General features: G+C 44.5%; 1 protein-coding gene across 1 annotated transcript in view; it reads right to left on the reverse strand.

Moving 5' to 3' along the window:
* The window catches only part of UST (uronyl 2-sulfotransferase), a 468,768-nt gene that overhangs the window by 130,576 nt on the left and 317,717 nt on the right, over positions 1–20,475 (reverse strand). The window contains exon 4 of the mRNA XM_033939040.1: positions 16,202–16,281. Coding sequence (XP_033794931.1) covers positions 16,202–16,281 — 80 coding nt within the window. The remainder of the gene's footprint in view (positions 1–16,201; positions 16,282–20,475) is intronic.

Consider the following 20,475-nt stretch of genomic DNA (forward strand, 5'->3'; position numbering starts at 1 on the left):
AATGGTTTATTTTGCCAAAGTTGTATGAATTTCCATGTTTTCACGTCTGCACTCATTGATTCTCTCCCTCCCCTTGTCTGCCAGATAATGTGATTATAATGAAACCTGGCGCAGGAATAAGATTCCACATGTGATCTCTGCAGATGTGCATTCACACCCTTGTTAAGGTTTTAACTTTCATTATCCCACAAAATATAACTAAATAACTTAATTTAGAAGATATTTTCCAACCGAATTTTCAAAGTACCGGCTGATTTTGCACCTGCTTTTCAGACTCAAATTGTAAGGGAAAATACCTGAGGCATATCTGAAAATACAATCTACACAAATTATATTCTGATCCTCTCTATCCAGATAAAAAAAATGCGTACTGTTGATGTCCATGTGTATTTTTAGAGCAGTCTCATCCAACTTTTTTCTATTGGGAGTAACATTTTATATTTTACAACATTCGGAGGCAGTGGTATAGCAAGGGTGGGAGGCATCTATGGCAGTGGTGCCCTTGCCCTCTTCTCTGCCCTCCCCTCCCCCACTGTGCACGCACCCCTTCCCTTCCCCCGTACACTGGTGTGAGCAGTGCTACCTGCGCCGGCTTTGGCTCTCCCTCTGATGTCCAATGACGAGCAGCAGATTGGAGCTGCTGCTTGTGCCAGCGAAGAGTTAGAGGCATGGCGGGGAAGGGAAAGCGTGCGCGTAACAGGGGAGGGGCGGGAAAGGGATGAGGAAGGACCGAGGGGCGGAGAATTGTTGGCGCTCCCACCAAGATGGCGCATGGAGTAGTCCCCCCTTACTATGCCAGTGTTCAGATGGCCAAAACATGTTTTGTCAAATAGTGGCAAAATATGAGGGTGCATTGTCTCCTCCTCAGCCTTCACCCAGTCATCTTCCTCTCTCATGTATATTCCAGCCTTCACCCAGACTCTCTTGCGCTCTCTTGTGTACCCCCACCAACCTTCACCCAATCTCTTTCCCCTCACCTGGATGCAGCTGCATAAGATACAGTTGGATTTCTGCTCTCCCACTGTAACATGGCCGTCTGCAAGCTTCAGCCACATGGTACTGGAAGTCTGGGCTGGTCTCGTAGTTTCATATGGCTTCAGATCTCATGAGACTTTAAACCACAAGACAAATCCAAACTTCCGGCACCACGTGAATCAAGCTTAAAGAAAGCCGAGTCGTGGTGGGGAAGAAGGAACCCTGCTGTAAGCACTGCAAAGACTGCCAAGCTTCCAAGGACCAGGAAAAAAAAAAACCCACTTGATGGGCCAGATTCTGGCCCACAGGCCATAGGTTGGACAAGTCTATTTTATCGGATAATTGTATAACTGGTCATCAGTGTGCATAAGCCTATCTGAATTATTCTATGAATTGACACATCAGTTTAGGTGTCCTAATGACATACACTTAGCACTAATTCTGTAATGGTGTCTTGGCATCAAGATTCCATTATAGAATACAAGGAAGTCAGAATTGGCACACTCAAATTTAGGTTCACCCTCTTATGCCATATCAATGGCAGGTGTAAGCTAGCATGCCTATGTGTGCCCAGTGATGCACATAATTTATAGTGTTCCATAAACTATGGCCCAAATTCTATAAAAGACACCTAACTTACCCCCCCCCCCTTTTTTTAAAAACTGCGCAAGAGATTTTTAGCGTCAGCTGGCGTGCTCCGACAGTCATAGAGTTCCTATGAGCATCAGAACAGCGCACATCATTTAGCGTGCCGACTGGTGCAAAAAACCTCTCGCTCAATTTTGTAAAAGGGGGGGAGGGGTTAATTATTTAAAAAACTTAATCAGCACCAGTAACAAGCAATTAGTGCCTCATAATTGGCTTAAACTAAACAATTGTATGGTTGGCACCTACCACTTTCAGGTAGGAGCCTAGTCCAAGACACCTACCAGAAAGTAGGTGTGTTTAGGTGACTCATGGGCGTGTTTTGCACGTAGGCACCTGTCTTGGACTTAGGTGCCAGTATTTATGCCAAGAAAATCCTGGCACACTGGATGCCTACCGGCACTTAAGTCTACTTTAGGCAATGTTTGGTGCAATTCTATAAACAGCACTTAAGAACATAAGAATATAAGAACATAAGAATTGCCACTGCTGAGTCAGACCAGTGGTCCATCATGCCCAGCAGTCCGCTCACGGGGCGGCCCTCTGGTCTAAGATCAGCACCCTAACTGAGACTAGCACTACCAGCGCACGCTCTTGTTCAGCAGAAACTTGTCTAACTTTGTCTTGAATCCTTGGAAGGTGTTTTCCCCTATAACAGCCTCTGGAATAGCGTTCCAGCTCTCTACCACTCTCTGGGTGAAGAAGAACTTCCTTACGTTTGTATGGAATCTATCCCCTTTCAACTTTAGAGAGTGCCCTCTTGTTCTCCCTACCTTGGAGAGGGTGAACAACCTGTCCTTATCTACTAAGTCTATCCCCTTCAGTACCTTGAATGTTTCGATCATGTCCCCTCTCAATCTCCTCTGTTCGAGAGAGAAGAGGCCCAGTTTCTCTAATCTTTTGCTGTACGGCAGCTCCTCGAGCCCCTTAACCATCCTAGTCGCTCTTCTCTGGACCCTTTCGAGTAGTACTGTGTCCTTCTTCATGTACGGCGACCAGTGCAGTACTCCAGGTGAGGGCGAACCATGGCCCGGTACAGCGGCATGATAACCTTCTCTGATCTGTTCATGATCCCCTTCTTTATCATTCCTAGCATTCTGTTTGCCCTTTTTGCTGCCGCCACACATTGTGTGGACGGCTTCATCGACTCGTTGATCAGAACTCCCAAGTTCCTTTCCTGGGAGGTCTCTTCAAGTACCGCCCCGGACATCCTTAACTTACGATTGACATGCACTAGAGGTCACATTCCTTGGTCGCTGTGATTTTGGCACAGTTTATAGAATTAGGGCCTATATGCATAACTGGAAGACATGCCCATGGCCTGCCCACGCTCCATCCACATATACACCTCCTTTGAAGTCAGGCACTATGGAACTTAGCCATTACCGTACAACGTATCATAGTACCTACGAGGGCTACTGAAAAGTTCTCGCCCAGCTGACAATGTTGGGGCAGTCTCCATTGAGGGCTATACACTCAGTCCAGTGATTTTCCACTTTTTCATTCCATTGGAAAAATAACCTAAACTAAACCTTAAGTTTGTATACCGCATCATCTCCATAAAGATAGAGCTCGACACGGTTTACAGGTAATTCAACAAATGAGGGAAGGACATAATAAGAAATTAGAGGTTACGAAGAGGATAGCTAGCTTTAAATAGATAGCTTTACGTTTTGGAGAAAAGCCAGGTTTTCAGATGCTTTCGGAATAATTGGAATGAGCCTAGGTTCCGCAGCAGGGCAAGGAGGTTATTCCAAATCTCAATGAATTTGAAGAAAAGGGATTTCCCTAATTTACCTGCACACATGACGCCTTTTAACGAGGGGAAAAATAGTTTGAGTTTGTGGGCGGATCCGGTAGTGTCAGGTCTCGAAGAATTCCAGGATAGTAGAATTAGGGGAGGAAGAATGCCATGTAGGATCTTGAATATTAGGCAGGTACAATTAAAGTGAATCCTAGAAATCACCGGACGCCAGTGAAGTTTTGACAGAAGCGGGGAAACATGATCGAAAATACGGAATAAAAAAAGTGGAAAAATCGCTGGATTGAAAGTTTAGCCCTCGGTGGAGACTGCCACAATTTTGTCAGTTGGACTGAGAACTTTTCAGCGACCCCTCACAGTTCATATATGCACCTGTCACTTAATGGTGACTTTGATGCGTAAAAGCTGCACATACCTCTAGGTGCCAGTTTATTGAATTGCTTCATAAAAGTTTTTAGACAGTAAAATACCAAAGGTAAAGTGGCAGAAATTGCATCTAGACTGGAAACATTTATAACTGCTCAGGAACACCTAAAATCATGATTCTGCCCACACTCTATCCAATTTTTATTTATTTATTTGTTTTCTATCCCATTTTCCCCAAGGAGCTCAGAATGGGTTACAGGTTAAACATACATAAAATACAGTTAACAGGTTACAATATGACAGCTACAGTACAATTTTACGACTCAAGGTTGTGTCCTAATTCTATACATGCTAGGGGTCTAATACTAATAAACATATTTCACAGGTTACAATTTGCCCTAACAGTTTTTATCCTAACTAGATGCACATTAGGGATCTAATATCAAAATACATAATAGAAACATAGAAATATAGAAATATAGAAAATGACAGCAGAAAAGAGCCACAGACCATCAAGTCTGCCCACTCAATTGACCCTCCCCCTTACTGTCCTCTTGGAGATCCCACTCTGATGACCCTCTCCCCTTAACTCTACCCTCCTTGAGATCCAACATGTGCATCCCATTTATTCTTAAAATCTGGCACGCTGCTGGCCTCGACCACGCTGCTGGCCTCGATCATTCCAATGATCAACCACTCTTTCGGTGAAGAAATATTTCCTGGTATCGCCGTGAAATTTCCCGCCCCTGATTTTCAGTGGATACCCTCTTACCATAGTTACAGTGGAAGATATTTCAATACCAGTTTCTTTTCCCCCCCCCAACGTGATACATACTGGGATCTAGTACCAATATACATTTCTTTGTAATCCATTGGTCATGGGCAAGGCAGGGTAGTTAGGTGAAGAAGTATGCTTTTATTGCTTTCCTAAAGTTGAGGAGTCCTTCAAGGGATCTGATCTGCGGGCGCAGTTGGTTCCAGTGGCTTGGTATGAAGTGGGAATAGGAATGTCGTTTTGCAGTTTGCAGTTGAAGAGCGCACGACCAGGAGGCGTTTTGAGGCGTACTTCATCCTGGGAGCAGAGGGGCCTGTTCGGCACATACGGAGGAAGCTTTGTCATCATGTAGGCCAGCGCCATGTCGTGCAAGGATTCTGTCCCTTTGTGCACGCTGAATATGCTGGTAGCCTTCCTTTTTACCATTTTCTAGGTTTTTTCTGCCCCAGCACATTTATTTATTAAATTTTTTTAGCCCGTCTTCCATAAGGAGCTCAGAACAGGTTACAGCCTCTCCCGTATTTGAAGTTTACTGTAGTACATTCTTTTTCCATATTTTTTTTCTGGTTATTGGAAAGGTATGTTACCTTGTAGTACCTTTCTGATTTTTTGCAAGTTATACTTGAGTTTATTTGATATTTAATAAATGATAAGTTTATATATAAGGTGACCAAGCGACAGGAAGGAGAATCACAATTTTTGTCATGGGGCCAATATCTCTAAATGGGTTAGATTTGCACATGACAGTAAATAACCAGGTTATTTGGCTAATTCTGCTGTGAACTAGTACATTGAAAGATAGTTTACTGAACTTCAAGCAGGCTACACCAGTCTGCAAACACTTCAGCATTACTGGCACGCAGACCAACTATTTTACAGTGCTGCTTCAAAGAGGAATTCCAACCTAAAAGTTAGACTTGTTGAAACATGACCCAATGGACTCCTTCGAAAGAAGAAAACAACTTTTAAAATGAAAGTTATTTGCTCCTTGATTTGCTACTTGGCCTGTACTTAAGGGACATAAAGTGAGGCTAGAGAGCAACCAGGTGCACAGCAGCTGGAAACCAGCCCAGAATCTGCATGGAAAATTACCCTCAGGGGGTATATTTTAGCACCCCATGTTTTCTGGCAATGCAGCCATCTAGCCAACTTTTTTTTTTTTTTTTTAAATCAGCTAAGTTGAACTGCCTTTTCAAATACAGCATTTAGCATATTTTCCATAATGTAAATCATTGATATTTTACTTACAGCCCTTATTCAATAAAAAGCTTGTTTTCAGCACATAAGTTGAATTGCATTTTACTTTTAAAATTATTTTTAAATTTCCATCATGGAACAAAATAAGGGCACCTTTTACAAAGCTGTAGTAGTGAGTCCTAGCGCTGCAAATGCAATGCAGCCTATAGGAATTGAATCAGGAGTCTCAAAGTCCCTCCTTGAGGGCCGCAATCCAGTCGGGTTTTCAGGATTTCCCCAATGAATATGATCTATGTGCATGCACTGTTTTCAATGCATATTCATTGGGGCAATCCTGAAAACCCGACTGGATTGCGGCCCTCAAGGAGGGACTTTGAGATCCCTGTGACTGCGTTGCATTTACTGTGTGAGATTCACTACCATGGCTTTGTAAAAGTTAGTACCTCAGAATATCCCTGGTAACTGGCCAACTCCTAACCAGCTAGATTAGAGGTAGGCTGGGGCCTGAGAGTCTACTTAGCCTTTTAATGGCAATAGTTAGTAGTGCTGCCCGATTCAGGGAAAAAAATTTTCAATTCAATTTGATTCGATTTGGCCTATTGAATTGATTTTTTGATTTTCCTCACCAAGGCTTCCCTCTGCCACGTCATCAGTGACACAGCAGAAGGAAGGCCCCAGTGGGGCAAGCCGCATGCAGCCTGTTTAAAGTGCTGCCTTTGCCGGCCAGCCATCATTGTTGCTGCTGCTGCTTTAGGAGACCCGGAGGTATGTTAGGTATCACCAGGGGCGGGGTGGGGGTGGTGCTGGTCTTTGAATCAGTGAGTCTGATTTTTTGACGAATGAATTGATTCGAATCAATTCACCGAAGTGAATTGGTGAGACTCTTCATTGTCTATTAAGCCAAATTATTTTTTAAGTTGAAGTTGATTCATCCTTTAAAGGGATTGTTGAGTTCTACCAATTTTTGAACTGTAGTACAGGCCTATCTTTATCCACTATTTGATTGCTGCAATTTATTGTTGGTTGGCTTTCCAAAGAATTATTAATGAGCTGTACAGATTGCACAAAATGCGGCTGTTAGACTCATTTCAGGGTGCCCTAATTAAGGGTACATTACACTAATTCTTAAAAGATTACACTGGTTGCCAATCCATTGGCATATTCAATTTAAGATTTTGGCATTAATTTTTTTAATTCTTTATGACCAACCACCTCTGTGTCTTGTTGCCACTTTGAAAATTCATGTTCCAGGATGACCGTTGCGTTCAGGAAATCAGGTCATAAGAACATAAGCAATGCCTCCATTGGGTCAGACCTGAGGTCCATCATGCCCAGCAGTCCGCTCACGCAGCGGCTCAACAGGTTCAGGACCTGTGCAGTAATCCTCTATCTGTACCCCTCTATCCTCTTTTCCAGCAGGAAATTGTCCAATCCTTTCTTAAACCCCAGTATCGTACTTTGCCCTATTACGTCCTCTGGAAGCGCATTCCAGGTGTCCACCACACGTTGGGTAAAGAAGAACTTCCTAGCATTCGTTTTGAATCTGTCTTACTCGATGTCCCAGATTTGAAGCAAATAAGACTTGAGATGTATAGAGAGTCAATCTTTATGGTTGTGGGACCTCAGTTATGCGATGGATTTCCTAAGAATTTAAGAGTATCTACATTTTTGAACAAATTTAGAAGATCTTTAAAAACATATTTCTTTTGTCAGGCATTCCAATTATGTAAATTGTCTTAATCTGACTAATGTGTTTTACTGATTTTGTAGTAGTATGTTAAGCAATCTGTGTATATGATTATACATTTTATGTGTGTATTTTGTAAACCGCTAAGATTTGTAGATTGGCAGTATATAAATTTTTTTAATTAAGGAAAAATTATGTTCTTACCTGTTAATTTTCTTTCCTTTAGACGCAGCAGATGAATCCAGAGACTAGTGGGATAATACACATCTACCAGCAGGTGGAGATAGAGAACTGAATAACAGGTAGTCCCATTGGTTGGCACACTCTCTGTTTCCTCAGTATTGCTCCTTGCCCAAGCATCTGGAACCAGAAACAAGGCCCATACGTAAAAAACTTCTTTCCCACAACCAATATCACAAACATGAATGAGAACACAACTACCAACTCAAACAAACCGCGGAAAACCCGCAACCAACACACAGTGAGCAAAGAACCAGCAAAGAACCAGGGAGGGACTCTGGATTCATCTGCTGCGTCTAAAGGAAAGAAAATTAACAGGTAAGAACATAATTTTTCCTTCCTTTTCAACAGCAGCAGATGAATCCAGAGACTAGTGGGATGTAGCAAAGCAGTCCTCAAGTCGGGTGGGAAGCGAACGCCGCCTCCGCAATAACCGAAGCCCCAAAGGCAGATTCCGCATGAACCGCCACATCCAATCGATAATGTTTCGAAAACGTATTCCGAGAAGACCAAGTAGCTGCACGACAAATCTCCTCCAAAGAAAACCCCCTGGACTCTGCCCAAGAGGTAGACATCGCCCTAGTGGAATGAGCACGGAGCTTGTCCGGCAACCGCTTACCCGACGTCAAGTAAGCAGACGCAATGGCCTCCCGGACCCAACGAGCGATAGAAGCCTTGGACACCGCCATACCCTTGTTGCGGCCTGTGAACAACACAAATAGGTGATCGGAACAACGAAAATCATTAGTAATCTGGAGGTAATGCAAGAGAATCCTACGAACATCCAGCAAACGCAAAGAAGAGAAACGCTCCCCCCAGTCCTCCTTCCGGAAAGCCGGAAGGAAGAGAGACTGGTTCACATGAAAAGGGGAGACAACCTTCGGAAGAAACAAAGGAACAGTCCTAACCGACACACCGGAACTCGAAATTCTCAAAAAAGGATCTCTGCAAGACAGCGCCTGCAACTCAGACACTCGCCTGGCTGAAGCCAGAGCAACCAGAAAAACCACTTTCAACGTGACATCTTTTAGAGTAGCACTCGTCAGAGGTTCAAACGGTGGCTTCTGCAATTCCCCAAGGACCACCTTTAGACTCCACTCAGGACAGACCTTCCTAACAGGAGGCCGAATATGCTGAACCCCTTTGAGAAAGCGAACGATATCCGGTTGGGATGCAAGGGAAGAACCAGATAACCAGCCCCTATAGCAAGCAATAGCAGCCACCTGAATTTTGAGAGAATTAGAAGCCAAACCCTTGGTCATCCCCTCTTGAAGAAAGGAAAGAATGGTAGAGAGAGAAGCCTGGAAGGGCGACTGACCCTGAGCCGCACACCAAGAATCGAAAACTCGCCAGATACGCGCATAAGAGGCAGAGGTGGATTTCTTTTTTGCGCGCAGCAGAGTCGAAATAACCTGTTCGGAATAACCCTTACGCCTCAGCCGCGACCTTTCAAGAGCCAGGCCGTAAGACCAAAGTGGGACAGATTTTCCATCCGGATTGGGCCCTGAGAGAGCAAGTCCGGAGTCACCGGAAACAACAACCGATCGCCCGCAGACAGAAGCATCAGGTCCGCATACCACGGACGACGCGGCCAATCCGGGGCCACCAGGATCACCGTGCCCGAAAACTGAGAGATGCGATGTAACACCCGACCTATCATCGGCCACGGAGGAAACACGTACAGTAGAGAACTCGGAGGCCAAGCAAGAGACAGCGCGTCTATTCCTTCCGACGCCTGTTCCCGGCGTCTGCTGAAGAAGCGAGGAAGATTTGCATTGCTTGACGAGGCCATGAGGTCCATGTCCGGGAGACCCCACCTCTGCACTATGAGAGCGAATGCCTGATCGGAGAGCTCCCATTCTCCGGGATCCAGAAGATTTCTGCTCAGGAAGTCCACCTGAACATTTTCCTGACCCGCAATGTGAGCCGCCGACAGCAGAGGAAGATGAAGTTCCGCCCACCGAAGGAGCAGAAGTGCTTCGTTTGCCAGCTGAGGACTTCGGGTACCGCCCTGCTTGTTGATGTACACCACCGCCGTGACACTGTCCGAAAAAACCCTCGTCGGGCGATCCCGAATCATGGGCAGGAACGCCTGGAGCGCAAGCCTGGCCGCTCTCAGTTCCAGAAGATTGATGGGCCACTGAGCCTCCTCCTGAGACCAGACTCCCTCCGCTGAGGATTTTAGGTAGAGAGCTCCCCAATCCAACAGACTGGCATCCGTGGTAACTATCATCCACGCCGGAGTCGCCAAAGGCATGCCCCTGAACAGATTGCAATCGCTGAGCCACCAAGCCATGCTGAAGGACGCCTGCGGTGTCCACTGCAGACGACGATTGTAGTCCTGAGACACTGAGGACCATCGAGCGAGCAGAGACTGCTGTAGCGCTCTCATGTGGAAGCGCGCCCAAGGCACCACTTTCAGCGTGGCCACCATGGAGCCCAGAACCTGAACATAATCCCACACTCTCGGTCTGGGCGACCGGAGAAGCATACGAACCTGAGACTGCAACTTCTCCCCCCGGTCTTTGGGAAGAAACACTTTCCCTACCGACGTGTCGAACAGCACTCCCAGGTGTTCCAACGACTGAGACGGGAGAAGAGAACTCTTTGGAAAATTGATGACCCACCCCAAGGATTGAAGAAGGGAGATCACCCGTCGGGTAGCTACCAAACTGTCCTGCCTGGAAGACGCTCTGATCAACCAGTCGTCCAAGTAAGGGTGTACCCGAATCCCTTCCTTGCGAAGGAAGGCTGCCACCACCACCATGACCTTGGAGAATGTCCGCGGAGCTGTGGCGAGGCCAAATGGTAGGGCCCGAAACTGATAGTGCTGGCCCAGGATCGCAAAACGAAGAAATTTCTGATGCAGCGGCCAGATGGGAATGTGCAGATAAGCCTCCTTGAGGTCGAGAGCCGTAAGGAATTCCCCCGGTTGAACAGCCGCTATCACCGACCGCACCGTTTCCATCCGGAAATGTCTGACCCGAAGGAAGCGGTTGACCCTCTTGAGATCCAAGACTGGTCTGACCAAGCCCCCCTTTTTGGGCACAACAAAGTAAATGGAGTATCGCCCCTGTCCCCGCTCCGCCGGAGGCACTGACACGACCGCCCCAATTTCCACAAGGACCTGCAGAGTGCTCTGCACTGAATCTCTTTTGGCCCCAGAACAAGGGGAGACCAAGAAAGAATCTGCGACGGGAGAGGAAAATTCTAACTTGTAACCGTCTCGGATAACGTCCAAAACCCATTGATCGGACGTGATTTTGGCCCACTCCGCCAGAAAGGAAGACAGCCGACCCCCAATGGCCCCGACGGAGAGAGCCGACCTCCCGTCATTGGGGATTACGCACTGCCGGGGTCCGGGCGGGCTGGGTAGACTGGGGTTTGGCAGGACGAAAGGAATTCCTTTGCGGAAACCGAGGCCTAGAAGGAAAAGAAGCACCATAAGCCGGCGGAAAAGACGGCTTCCCAGGCCTATAACGTTTAACATCCCGGAAACGATTCCTGGCCGTCAAAGACTTCAATGGAGCTCTAGGCTTATCTTCCGGCAATCGCTGGGTCTTGGAATCACCAAAATCCTTCACCAACCTATCCAAATCATCCCCAAATAGCAAACGACCCTTAAAGGGAAGTCTCACCAGGCGAAGCTTGGAAGCCGCATCCGCCGCCCAGTGACGGAGCCACAAGGATCTCCGAGACACCACAGAAAGAGACATTTGCTTAGCCGAAGCGCGAATAACATCATAGAGTGCATCCGCCACATATGCAAGACCCGTCTCCAAATCCGGGAAATCGGTCGGAACAGAAACTCCCGACTCCATCATTTTATCCGCCATATCTTGCGCCCATTGAAGACAGGCTCGAGCCGCATAAGAACCACACACCGCCGCCTGCAAGGTAACAGCCGCGACATCAAAGGACATCTTAAGAGAAGATTCAATCTTCCTATCCTGGATGTCTTTGAGCGCTATACCGCCCTCGACCGGCAAAGTAGTCTTTTTAGTAACCGCCGCTACCAAAGCGTCCACCTTTGGGTTCGCAAACTTGTCCAGCTCATCCTGCGAAATGGGATACAATTGGCGCATAGCCCGTGCCACGCGGAGACCAGGCTCCGGAGTGACCCACTGAGCTGAAATCAGCTCATGCATCGCTTCGTGGACTGGGAAAGCCTTAGCAGGCTTTTTCGTGCCAGCCATGAGAGGATTAGCCGAGCCCGCCGCCTGCGGATCCAGCTGTGAGATATGAAGGCCCTGGAGCGCCTTAGAAATAAAAGCTGGCAATTCCTCTCTATGAAATAGACGTAGCGCTGTAGGATCATCCACTTCCCTAGACAGCGCATCCTCAAGCTCTAAATCAGCAACTTCCCCATCCTCCAACACCTCTGGAAGCTCCAGCGACAAGGCTGAGCCGGACGGAGGGTCATCCCCGTCCATAGCCGCCACTCTGCGCCGTTTTGCTGCTTGAGACACCAAAGGAGGTCCACCGGCAGGCAGTACAGGAGACAGGGCAATAGCATTCTCCCGGGGCAGTGCAGGCTGAGAGCTTTGAAGCAAAAAAGCCTGATGCAGCAACATCACGAACTCCGGGGAAAAAGCCACCTGATTAACAGGAGCTGTGAATGGTAACACATTCCCTTGCCCAGAAACCGGCCCCGCACAAGAAGAAGCCGACAAACCGCTGACCGCCGGCAAAACCGCCGAAGTGCGCTGAAGCGGAACGTCGGCGGCCGCGCAAGCAGGAGAATCAGGCCGGAGCACAAATGCGCGGGAAACTTCAGGCGCAACCTGCACCTCCTCCCCCATGGCGTCGGAGCAGCCCGCCGAACAGAGGCCCGAAGGTGTTCTCCGCTTACCACAGTGGGAACACCTTTTCACAGCCTCTGTCGCCATAACCTCCAGACAAACCGCCGAACAAAGGCAAATCAGGCAGGCAACGTAAACACACCACGAGGCAGCTAAACACCCGCGAACAGACCGGCAGACCTAACACCTTGCACCAAATGCAGAAAAAGACAAGCTCTTACCCGAAGTGACTTGTTAAAGCTGGTAGTTGCAGAGAGGAACTGACATAAACAGAACCGACTAGCAACAAAACTCTGGTCCCTTTTTTTTTTTTTTTTTTTTTGAAGTTTGAGGGGGAAAGAAGAAAAATTACAGGACCAGGAAAGACAGCCTCAATCCCAAAGGAGAGGAGGGTGGAGCAGGGACCTGGGGGGGCCCAGGTGTAACTCCCAAAGATGGCACCGCACAGCCAATCACCCCAATCTTACTGAAGAGAAAATTCTCAACAGAAGAGAAAAACAACCAGCCAGAATCCAGGAGCTACTGGAAAAGTGACTACCCCTGCTGGGAGATAGAGAATACTGAGGAAACAGAGAGTGTGCCAACCAATGGGACTACCTGTTATTCAGTTCTCTATCTCCACCTGCTGGTAGATGTGTATTATCCCACTAGTCTCTGGATTCATCTGCTGCTGTTGAAAAGGAAATTAAATTTTTACAGCATTGATCAAATTCATTCTAACAGTACTCCAACTATTTCTGCTTTAACAATGACATCTACTTGTAAATCATAGGCACTGCTATGGGCATGAGGATGGCATCACAATATGCAAACAAACCTCTTCATGGCAGAAATAGAGAAGACATTTCTAAATACATATCAGAAAAAAAACCCTGAAATACTACCAGTATATTGATTACATCTTTATGATTTGGACTGAGGGAGAATAGACTCTCAAACAATTTTACAACTCTTTCAATACATATCACCCTAAAATCAAATTCAAAATTGACTATTCCCTAAAAAAAGTCAATTTTCTAGACAGGACAGTCTATCAACAATGGTTACATCCAAACATCTATATATGAGAGTAAATAAAAAAGTAAAGGCAAAATACTGTACATTAAACAGGTTTGACAGAAGTAACTGTGAGCAATTGAACACATCACTTTTCTACAAAGTCCCCATGCAATTTGACACATTTATTGTATTGTTCAACTAGAACAGTGGAGAGTGTGCACTATTTAGAACAGTTCAGACAGTGTGTACTATTTAGGGAAAGGGATTGGGACTTGTATACCACCTTTTTGTAGTTTTACAATCACACTCAAAGCGGTTTACATACAGGTACTTCAAAGCATTTTCCTTCTCTGTCCCAGTGGGCTCACAATCTATCTAATGTACCTGGGGCAGTGGAGGATTTAGTGACTTGCTCAGGGTCACAAGGAGCAGCGCGGGATTTGAACCCACAATCTCAGGGTGTAGCTCTAGCCACTACGCCACACTCTTCCACACCTATCATATAGTAGGTATTCGTATTAAAGACAAATTTTTAGATTTCTACTGGACATTTCCGGTTCCTAATGACATGAAATAACATCATTTATGCGGTTGACAATGCCCATGTCGTTTCCAATGCAGTCCATCCCTAGTTAACCTTAGGCAGCTCTTCATGACAACGAATTCCGAATATTGATGCTTACTACCCATTCCTATGGCCATTTTAGAAAACAATTGAAGACCTATCTTTTTTCTAAATATTTGACTGTTTAACGAATCATCTTATTTCATGTAACATGTTTACTTTTATAACTTTTTGTAAATCACGTTGAACTTCTGGTTGCGTGGTCAATAAGCACAATGTTATATTATGTTATAAAAGTCTTAGACAAATTCCTAGAAGGAAGGCCTATAAACCATCATTAAGGTAGACTTGGAGAAAGCTACCGCTTATCTCTGAGATTAAGCAGCATGGAACCTTGCTACTTTTTGGGACTCTACAAAGTAATTATGACCTAGATTGGCCTCTGCACGAAACAGGGCTAGGGTAACTCCTTTGTTCTTATAAACTCCCATCTGGGGAAAAATACAACTGAGAAGAGAGTACAGTCTTAAGAAAATTGCACAGGATTCTCTGAAGCATGGAGAACACTAAAAAAGCAGATAAAAGACTAAAGGGCAAATTCTATAAGAAGCGCATTAGGCGTTGAATTAAGCACCGTTCAGCGCGATTCAAGCAAAATTGGGTGCTGTTTAGTGAATCATGCTGAGTGGCACCTATTTTGGAGGCACCCAATAAATAGGCCCAACTAAAACTTAGGCGCCCATGCAAGCGCTTAAGCACGCTTAAGAGCGTGATTCTGTAACAAGGTGCCTAACACAAAGCCACGCCCACACCTAACATGCATAGCGCCTATTTTTTTAAAGGCCGCCTAAATTTTTAGAGGCGCCTTGTTACAGAATCACTCTTTCTTGATAGGAGCCTAAGTTTCAATTATTGCTGATTAAAAAGCTTAAATGAGGTTGTTATTCAATTTAGATAGGCGCCTATCTAGTTGGGGGCCTCCAAAATAGGTGCCTAACATTAGGAGCTGGTTACAGAATTTGGGCTTAAGTGTCATGCTGCTATTATAGACAGAGGCAGGAAGCAAAATTTTGCAATTCTGCTAATTCTTGCCTCATTTTGCTTAAAGACTACAATCAATATTCAGCATTTTAAACACCGACTGCTGAAGCCAGAATTTACCCTAGATATTCAGTGCCAGGTTATGTGTGCCAGGACCTGAATATGGCACTTATATGGGCCCCGACTTAATATCAGCCATGATGCACATAAGTTGAAGGTGTCCTCACCATTTCCAATTCCCCCTCTCCTTCGATCCTGATTCCCCCCTCGCTCCCACTCCTTGTTAGGACGCTGAGTTCCTCCAGCTCCCTACTCCCATAGCCCCCTCGCTGCCACAGGTCTATCCTGTCTACCCCTTATGGTCTAGGAGATTTTATGGGCAGAATCTCATTCCCGCCCCTTGTGGCTTCAGTCACAAAATGGCTACTGTGTCCTCTAGCAGCAACCTTGCTCCTGCCCATAAGATTCCCTAGACTACCAGGGTGTGGGCAATAGACACCCCTCAGGTGCTACCTGGAAGTTAACTGGGCACCAGTCAATATTTAGACCAGTGCTTGGTTAGCTGAGTGGCTAAAGTTAGGATAGCCTTTTTGATGTCCTAACTTTAGCTGCTTACTTAACAGGTTAGTAGGCTGAATATCACCACTACCTGACTAAGTAATGGCTCTACCCAGGCACTGCCCATGCTTTGCCTACTGACTACCCCGTCACTAACTGGACAATGTAGATGTTAGTGCTGGCATTCAGTGGCACTATCCTGTTAAGTGTTGCTGAATATTTGTGGCTCTTCTACCTAGTTAAATCGCTTTGAATATTGACTGTTTTAAGTATACACATTTGGTTTAGAGCCCAAATTTTGACTTAGACTGAATTTTTGTATGCCAGAGGAGTCTGATTTCTGTGGATTACTTTTGCAAATGGTGCACCAGTGATTGCTGGTCCTGACCTGGACCCCCTAACACACATACACAAATATATTTAACATAATTACCCCACTTAATACTGATCCAGACAGGAAGGGGTTACAAGTACAAGGTCCTTCTAGGATGTAATTGCAATTTTCAAATAATCAAAAGCTGAAAACCAAAATCTTGAAGATTATCTGTATTAAAGCTGCACTACTACAAGAAACTAGAAGGGAACTTACCTTGTGAAATTCAGAAAATGAACATGTCGTGTGAATAAATATGGCTGCTCAGCAGTGCTTATATTTCTAATCAATTCCATCTAAAAACAAAACAAAACATACATAAGAAACCAAAAGGCTGAATAAGGTTAAATGAAAAGGAGCAGAGATTTTCAATTTGAAATCAGCTGTTCTTCCAAAATAAATATAGTACTTTGCAATTAAAAAAGCATTAAAGTGGAGTTTCAAAAACACCAGCTTTAGAAAAGAACATTTAGAAGGCGTTGGCAGGGTAGCATGATGTGGGTGAAGTGAAAGAACCTTAGCTCAAACTAAAAGGAGCTACCAAAAGAGCAAGCAATATTTATATCAAAAACTAAACAGAAAACAGAATCAGAACTTAATGGCAGAACAAGATCTTACAGCTTGTCCAATCTGCCTGTCCATACCAACTACTAAGCTCTATAAACTCTTCCTCAATGGCGTAGTAAGGGGTGGGGTGGTCCGCCACGGGTGCTATCTTGGTGAGGGCACAGGCATTTACCCTTCTCTCTGCCCCCTACTCCTTCCCTTCTCTACTGCCGCACATGCATGCCGCTTCCCTTCCCCCATACCTCCGTAATGCTCCTGGTGTGAGCAGCAACCCCCAACCTGCTGTCACGCCAGCATCGGCTCTTCCTCTGATGTCACTTCCTGGACCCGTGCCTGGGAAGTGACATCAGAGGAAGAGCAGACACTGGTGCGACAGCAGGTTAGGGACTTCTGCTTGTGCCAGGAACGTTACAGAGATATGGGGGAAGGGAAGTGGCATGTGTGCAGGAGGAGGGGGCAGGGAAGGAGCATGTGGAGTTGGGGGGGTAGAGAAGAAGGAAGGGGAGGGGCGCTACTGCCCCGGCGCCTCTCATCCTCACTACGCCACTGCTCTTCCTCAGAGATTCTTTGATGCTTGTCCCATGTTTTCTTGAATTCTGATATAGTCTTTTCTTCTATCACCTTCACTGTGAGGCTTTTCCATGCATCTACCACCCTTTCTGTAAAGACATTTCCTTACACCATTCCTCAGTCTATCTCCATTTACCCATCTTCTAATGACCCCTCATTGCAGAGCATCTTTTTCACTGAAACAGGCCAGCCTTCTGCATATTTAAACCTGGGACATATTTGAATGTCTCTATCATATCTCCCATATTCCGTTTTCCCTCCAGGGTCTGTAGGTTTATAGATCTTTCAGTCTGTTCCCATATGCCTTTTGATGAAGTCTGTTGATTATTTTATTAGGCATCCTCTGGACCAGCCCCATCTCACTTATATTTTGAAGGTGTTGCTTCCAATGTTACACAGACCTCTCCAAATTAGGTCTTATCAGATACTTGCAAAGAGGCACTATTATTACCCTGTTTCTCTTGATGACCATTCCTCTCCTCATGTTTTCCAAGCATCCTCTTGACTTTGGGCATTGCCTTATCTACCTGTTTGGCAATCTTAAGATCAACAGATATGATTACCCTGAAATACTGCTCTTCTTTTTGCACTGAAGGATTTTATCCCTTATATTAGGGCTATGCAATTCCGGGGTCCTCAAGGTCCACAGGCAGGCCAGGTTTTCAGAATAGTGACAATGAATATGCATGAGAGAGATTTGCATACCAAAGAGGCAGAGCACGCAAATCTCTCATGAATATTCACTGTAGATATCCTGGCTTGCCTGTGAACCTCGAGGACCAGTATTGAGTAGTCTGACCAGGATGAACAGACAGATGCTGAAATTTTATCAGTAATTAGGGAGGCTAATAAACAGGGTGACACAATAATAATGGGCAATTTCAACTACCAAATTCTCCTTGGTTTGAAACACAATGTGCAATGAATGAATCTCAAATAATGAGAAATTGCAATAAATAATAAAAGACCTCCGCAATCCACAATGAGCAACGCTGACAGGACGAGAGCCTGTGAGGATTTGTTTGACTACGTTTTTTGTTCTTCTCTTAGTTCCCTGAAGCAGCAGCAAGTTCATGTGAAACAGGTATCCTGTTGGAGAAAGAGAAGAAATGTTTTCCTAATGAAGATTTGGTGTGGATTGGGACATGAGATGGCAGACTCGATGTGGAGATTTTCAAGTTAAGTACATTTGCAATTGGTGCATGTTTCCATATGTTGGGACATTTTGCACTCAAAGATTTGGACTGAAACTGGATATGCATGAATGAGTTTGTTAATATTGCACAAGGCAATAAAAAAATTTATTTCAGAATCATCTGACAACACAGCACATTTTTCTAAATCAGTTTTTCACACTGATTTCAGATCTGTTATTAGTTTTTTTCAGTCACGTAAACTTTTAAAGTTATGACTAATGTTATTTTATAGCGTTTTAGCGTATAGGGTTTTAAGAATTGTAGCATCAACTTAAGGAAATGTTGGAGTATCTTCAGTCCAAAGCCAAATAAGCACACAGCATAGCATTATACTGGACTGTCACTTAGCAACCAATATTTCTTCATAAATGCTTAGAGTATAATTTCTTTTTGAGAGTTGTGTCTAGATTGTCACGGCACAACTTCCAGCAGTAGTCGGCCATCATACTCTCATTCCAAAAACCTTGGTAGCAATGCTCCATTAACTGAATGTCCTGGTGAAAACGTTCTCCTTGCTCGTCATTCACCATACCAAGATTTTCTGATATGAGTCAATGAAGAGACGTCATTCATCTGGACAATGCACTTGTGACAAATTGTTGAAGAGCCCATTGATGTCATGACAAAAGCACAATGAGCCATTTACAATGAAGAATGTTGTTAAGTAATGATTCCTTTTTCTGTAATAAGTTATATTAGCACCTTTTGCAAGCAAATGCTTTTGCTTAAGCCTTGAAGCAAGAAGTTCAGCTTTTTCTTTTGAAAGATTTAGATCACGAATAAGATCATTGAGCTCAGCTTGTGTAAAGGTCTCTGGTTCTGAATCTTCAAAATTCACATCAGGATCAGATAATTCTGGATTGTGATCAGCTGCTGCATCATCACATTCCTCATCATGTTCCACAGAAGCAAGTCCATCTTGTGGAGGTACAGGGACAGGCAGCGAGTCATCATGAGGAACAGGCCTAATAGCAGAATCCAGAGTAGGATATATAATTTTGTGCTTAATTTTAGCTGAGAATCTACTTGTGTTCACAAGGCAAAAGTAGCAATCTTTAATATGGTCTCACGGTTTCCTCCATATCATTAGGATTGCAAATATCGCTGCCTTTCGTCGATTGAGCCAGTCACGAAGTCCATTGGAACAACTGGTACAGATGATATGTGGAGACCAAAACTTATCCTGGTCACCCAGTGGACAGCCAAAGTACAATTTGTAAACCTTCTTCAGATCTATGGTAATTGGGCGACGTGCTTTCGTCGTGAATGAACCACAGACGTAACAGAAACTATCTGGATGATCACTACAATGTCTTGGTATGATAAAGACTGGTATTAATCACCATAAATAATGTCTTTAACATAAAAAAACAAAGACAACTGTCGTTAACCCTACTTATATGTTTATCCTATAAACGCATGATATATCGCCCAATTAACGTTTATAATTATATATAATGAGCCTCATTTTAAAAATGTGACGTGCTAGTAAAAAACTAAATACAGATTTGAAATCAGCATGAAAAATACTACTAAACCCACCCAACATTAACTCTGATGAAAATTATGTGTTTACCTGTGTTATTAAGTGGTGTTTTTTTTTGTTACCAATGAAATGGAACAAAGGGGCTCTAGCTTGATTCAGAACGCTCATTATGAATTGCTGAGGTCCTTTTCTCCACTTATTGTTTATTGCAATTTTCATTATTTGAGGTTCATTCATTACACATTGCATTTCAAACCAAGGAGAATTTGTTAAAGACTGTATGTGAATTTTTTTTCTTTCTCTCTTTTTCAATGTGTATACAATATTGAGGTGATTTCAACTACTCCAATGTTGACTAGGTAAATGTAATATCAAGACATGCTAGGGAGGTAAAATTCCATGATAAAATCAAGGACAGCTTTCTGGAGCAGCTGGTTCAGGAACAGACACGAGGCGAGGCAAATTCTAGACCTAGTTCTTAGTGGAGCACATGAATTGATACAGGAGATAATGGTGCTCGGGCTGCTTGAAAACAGTGATAATAACATAATCAGATTTTATAAAATCCCTGGAATAAGTTCACACAGGAAATCTAATACAATAGCATTTAACTTTTTAAAAAAGAGACTATTATAACAAGGAGAATAGTGAAAAAGAAACTTAGAGAAGCA

Source organism: Geotrypetes seraphini, chromosome 3 (genome assembly GCF_902459505.1).
Source record: "Geotrypetes seraphini chromosome 3, aGeoSer1.1, whole genome shotgun sequence".
NCBI lineage: Eukaryota > Metazoa > Chordata > Amphibia > Gymnophiona > Dermophiidae > Geotrypetes > Geotrypetes seraphini.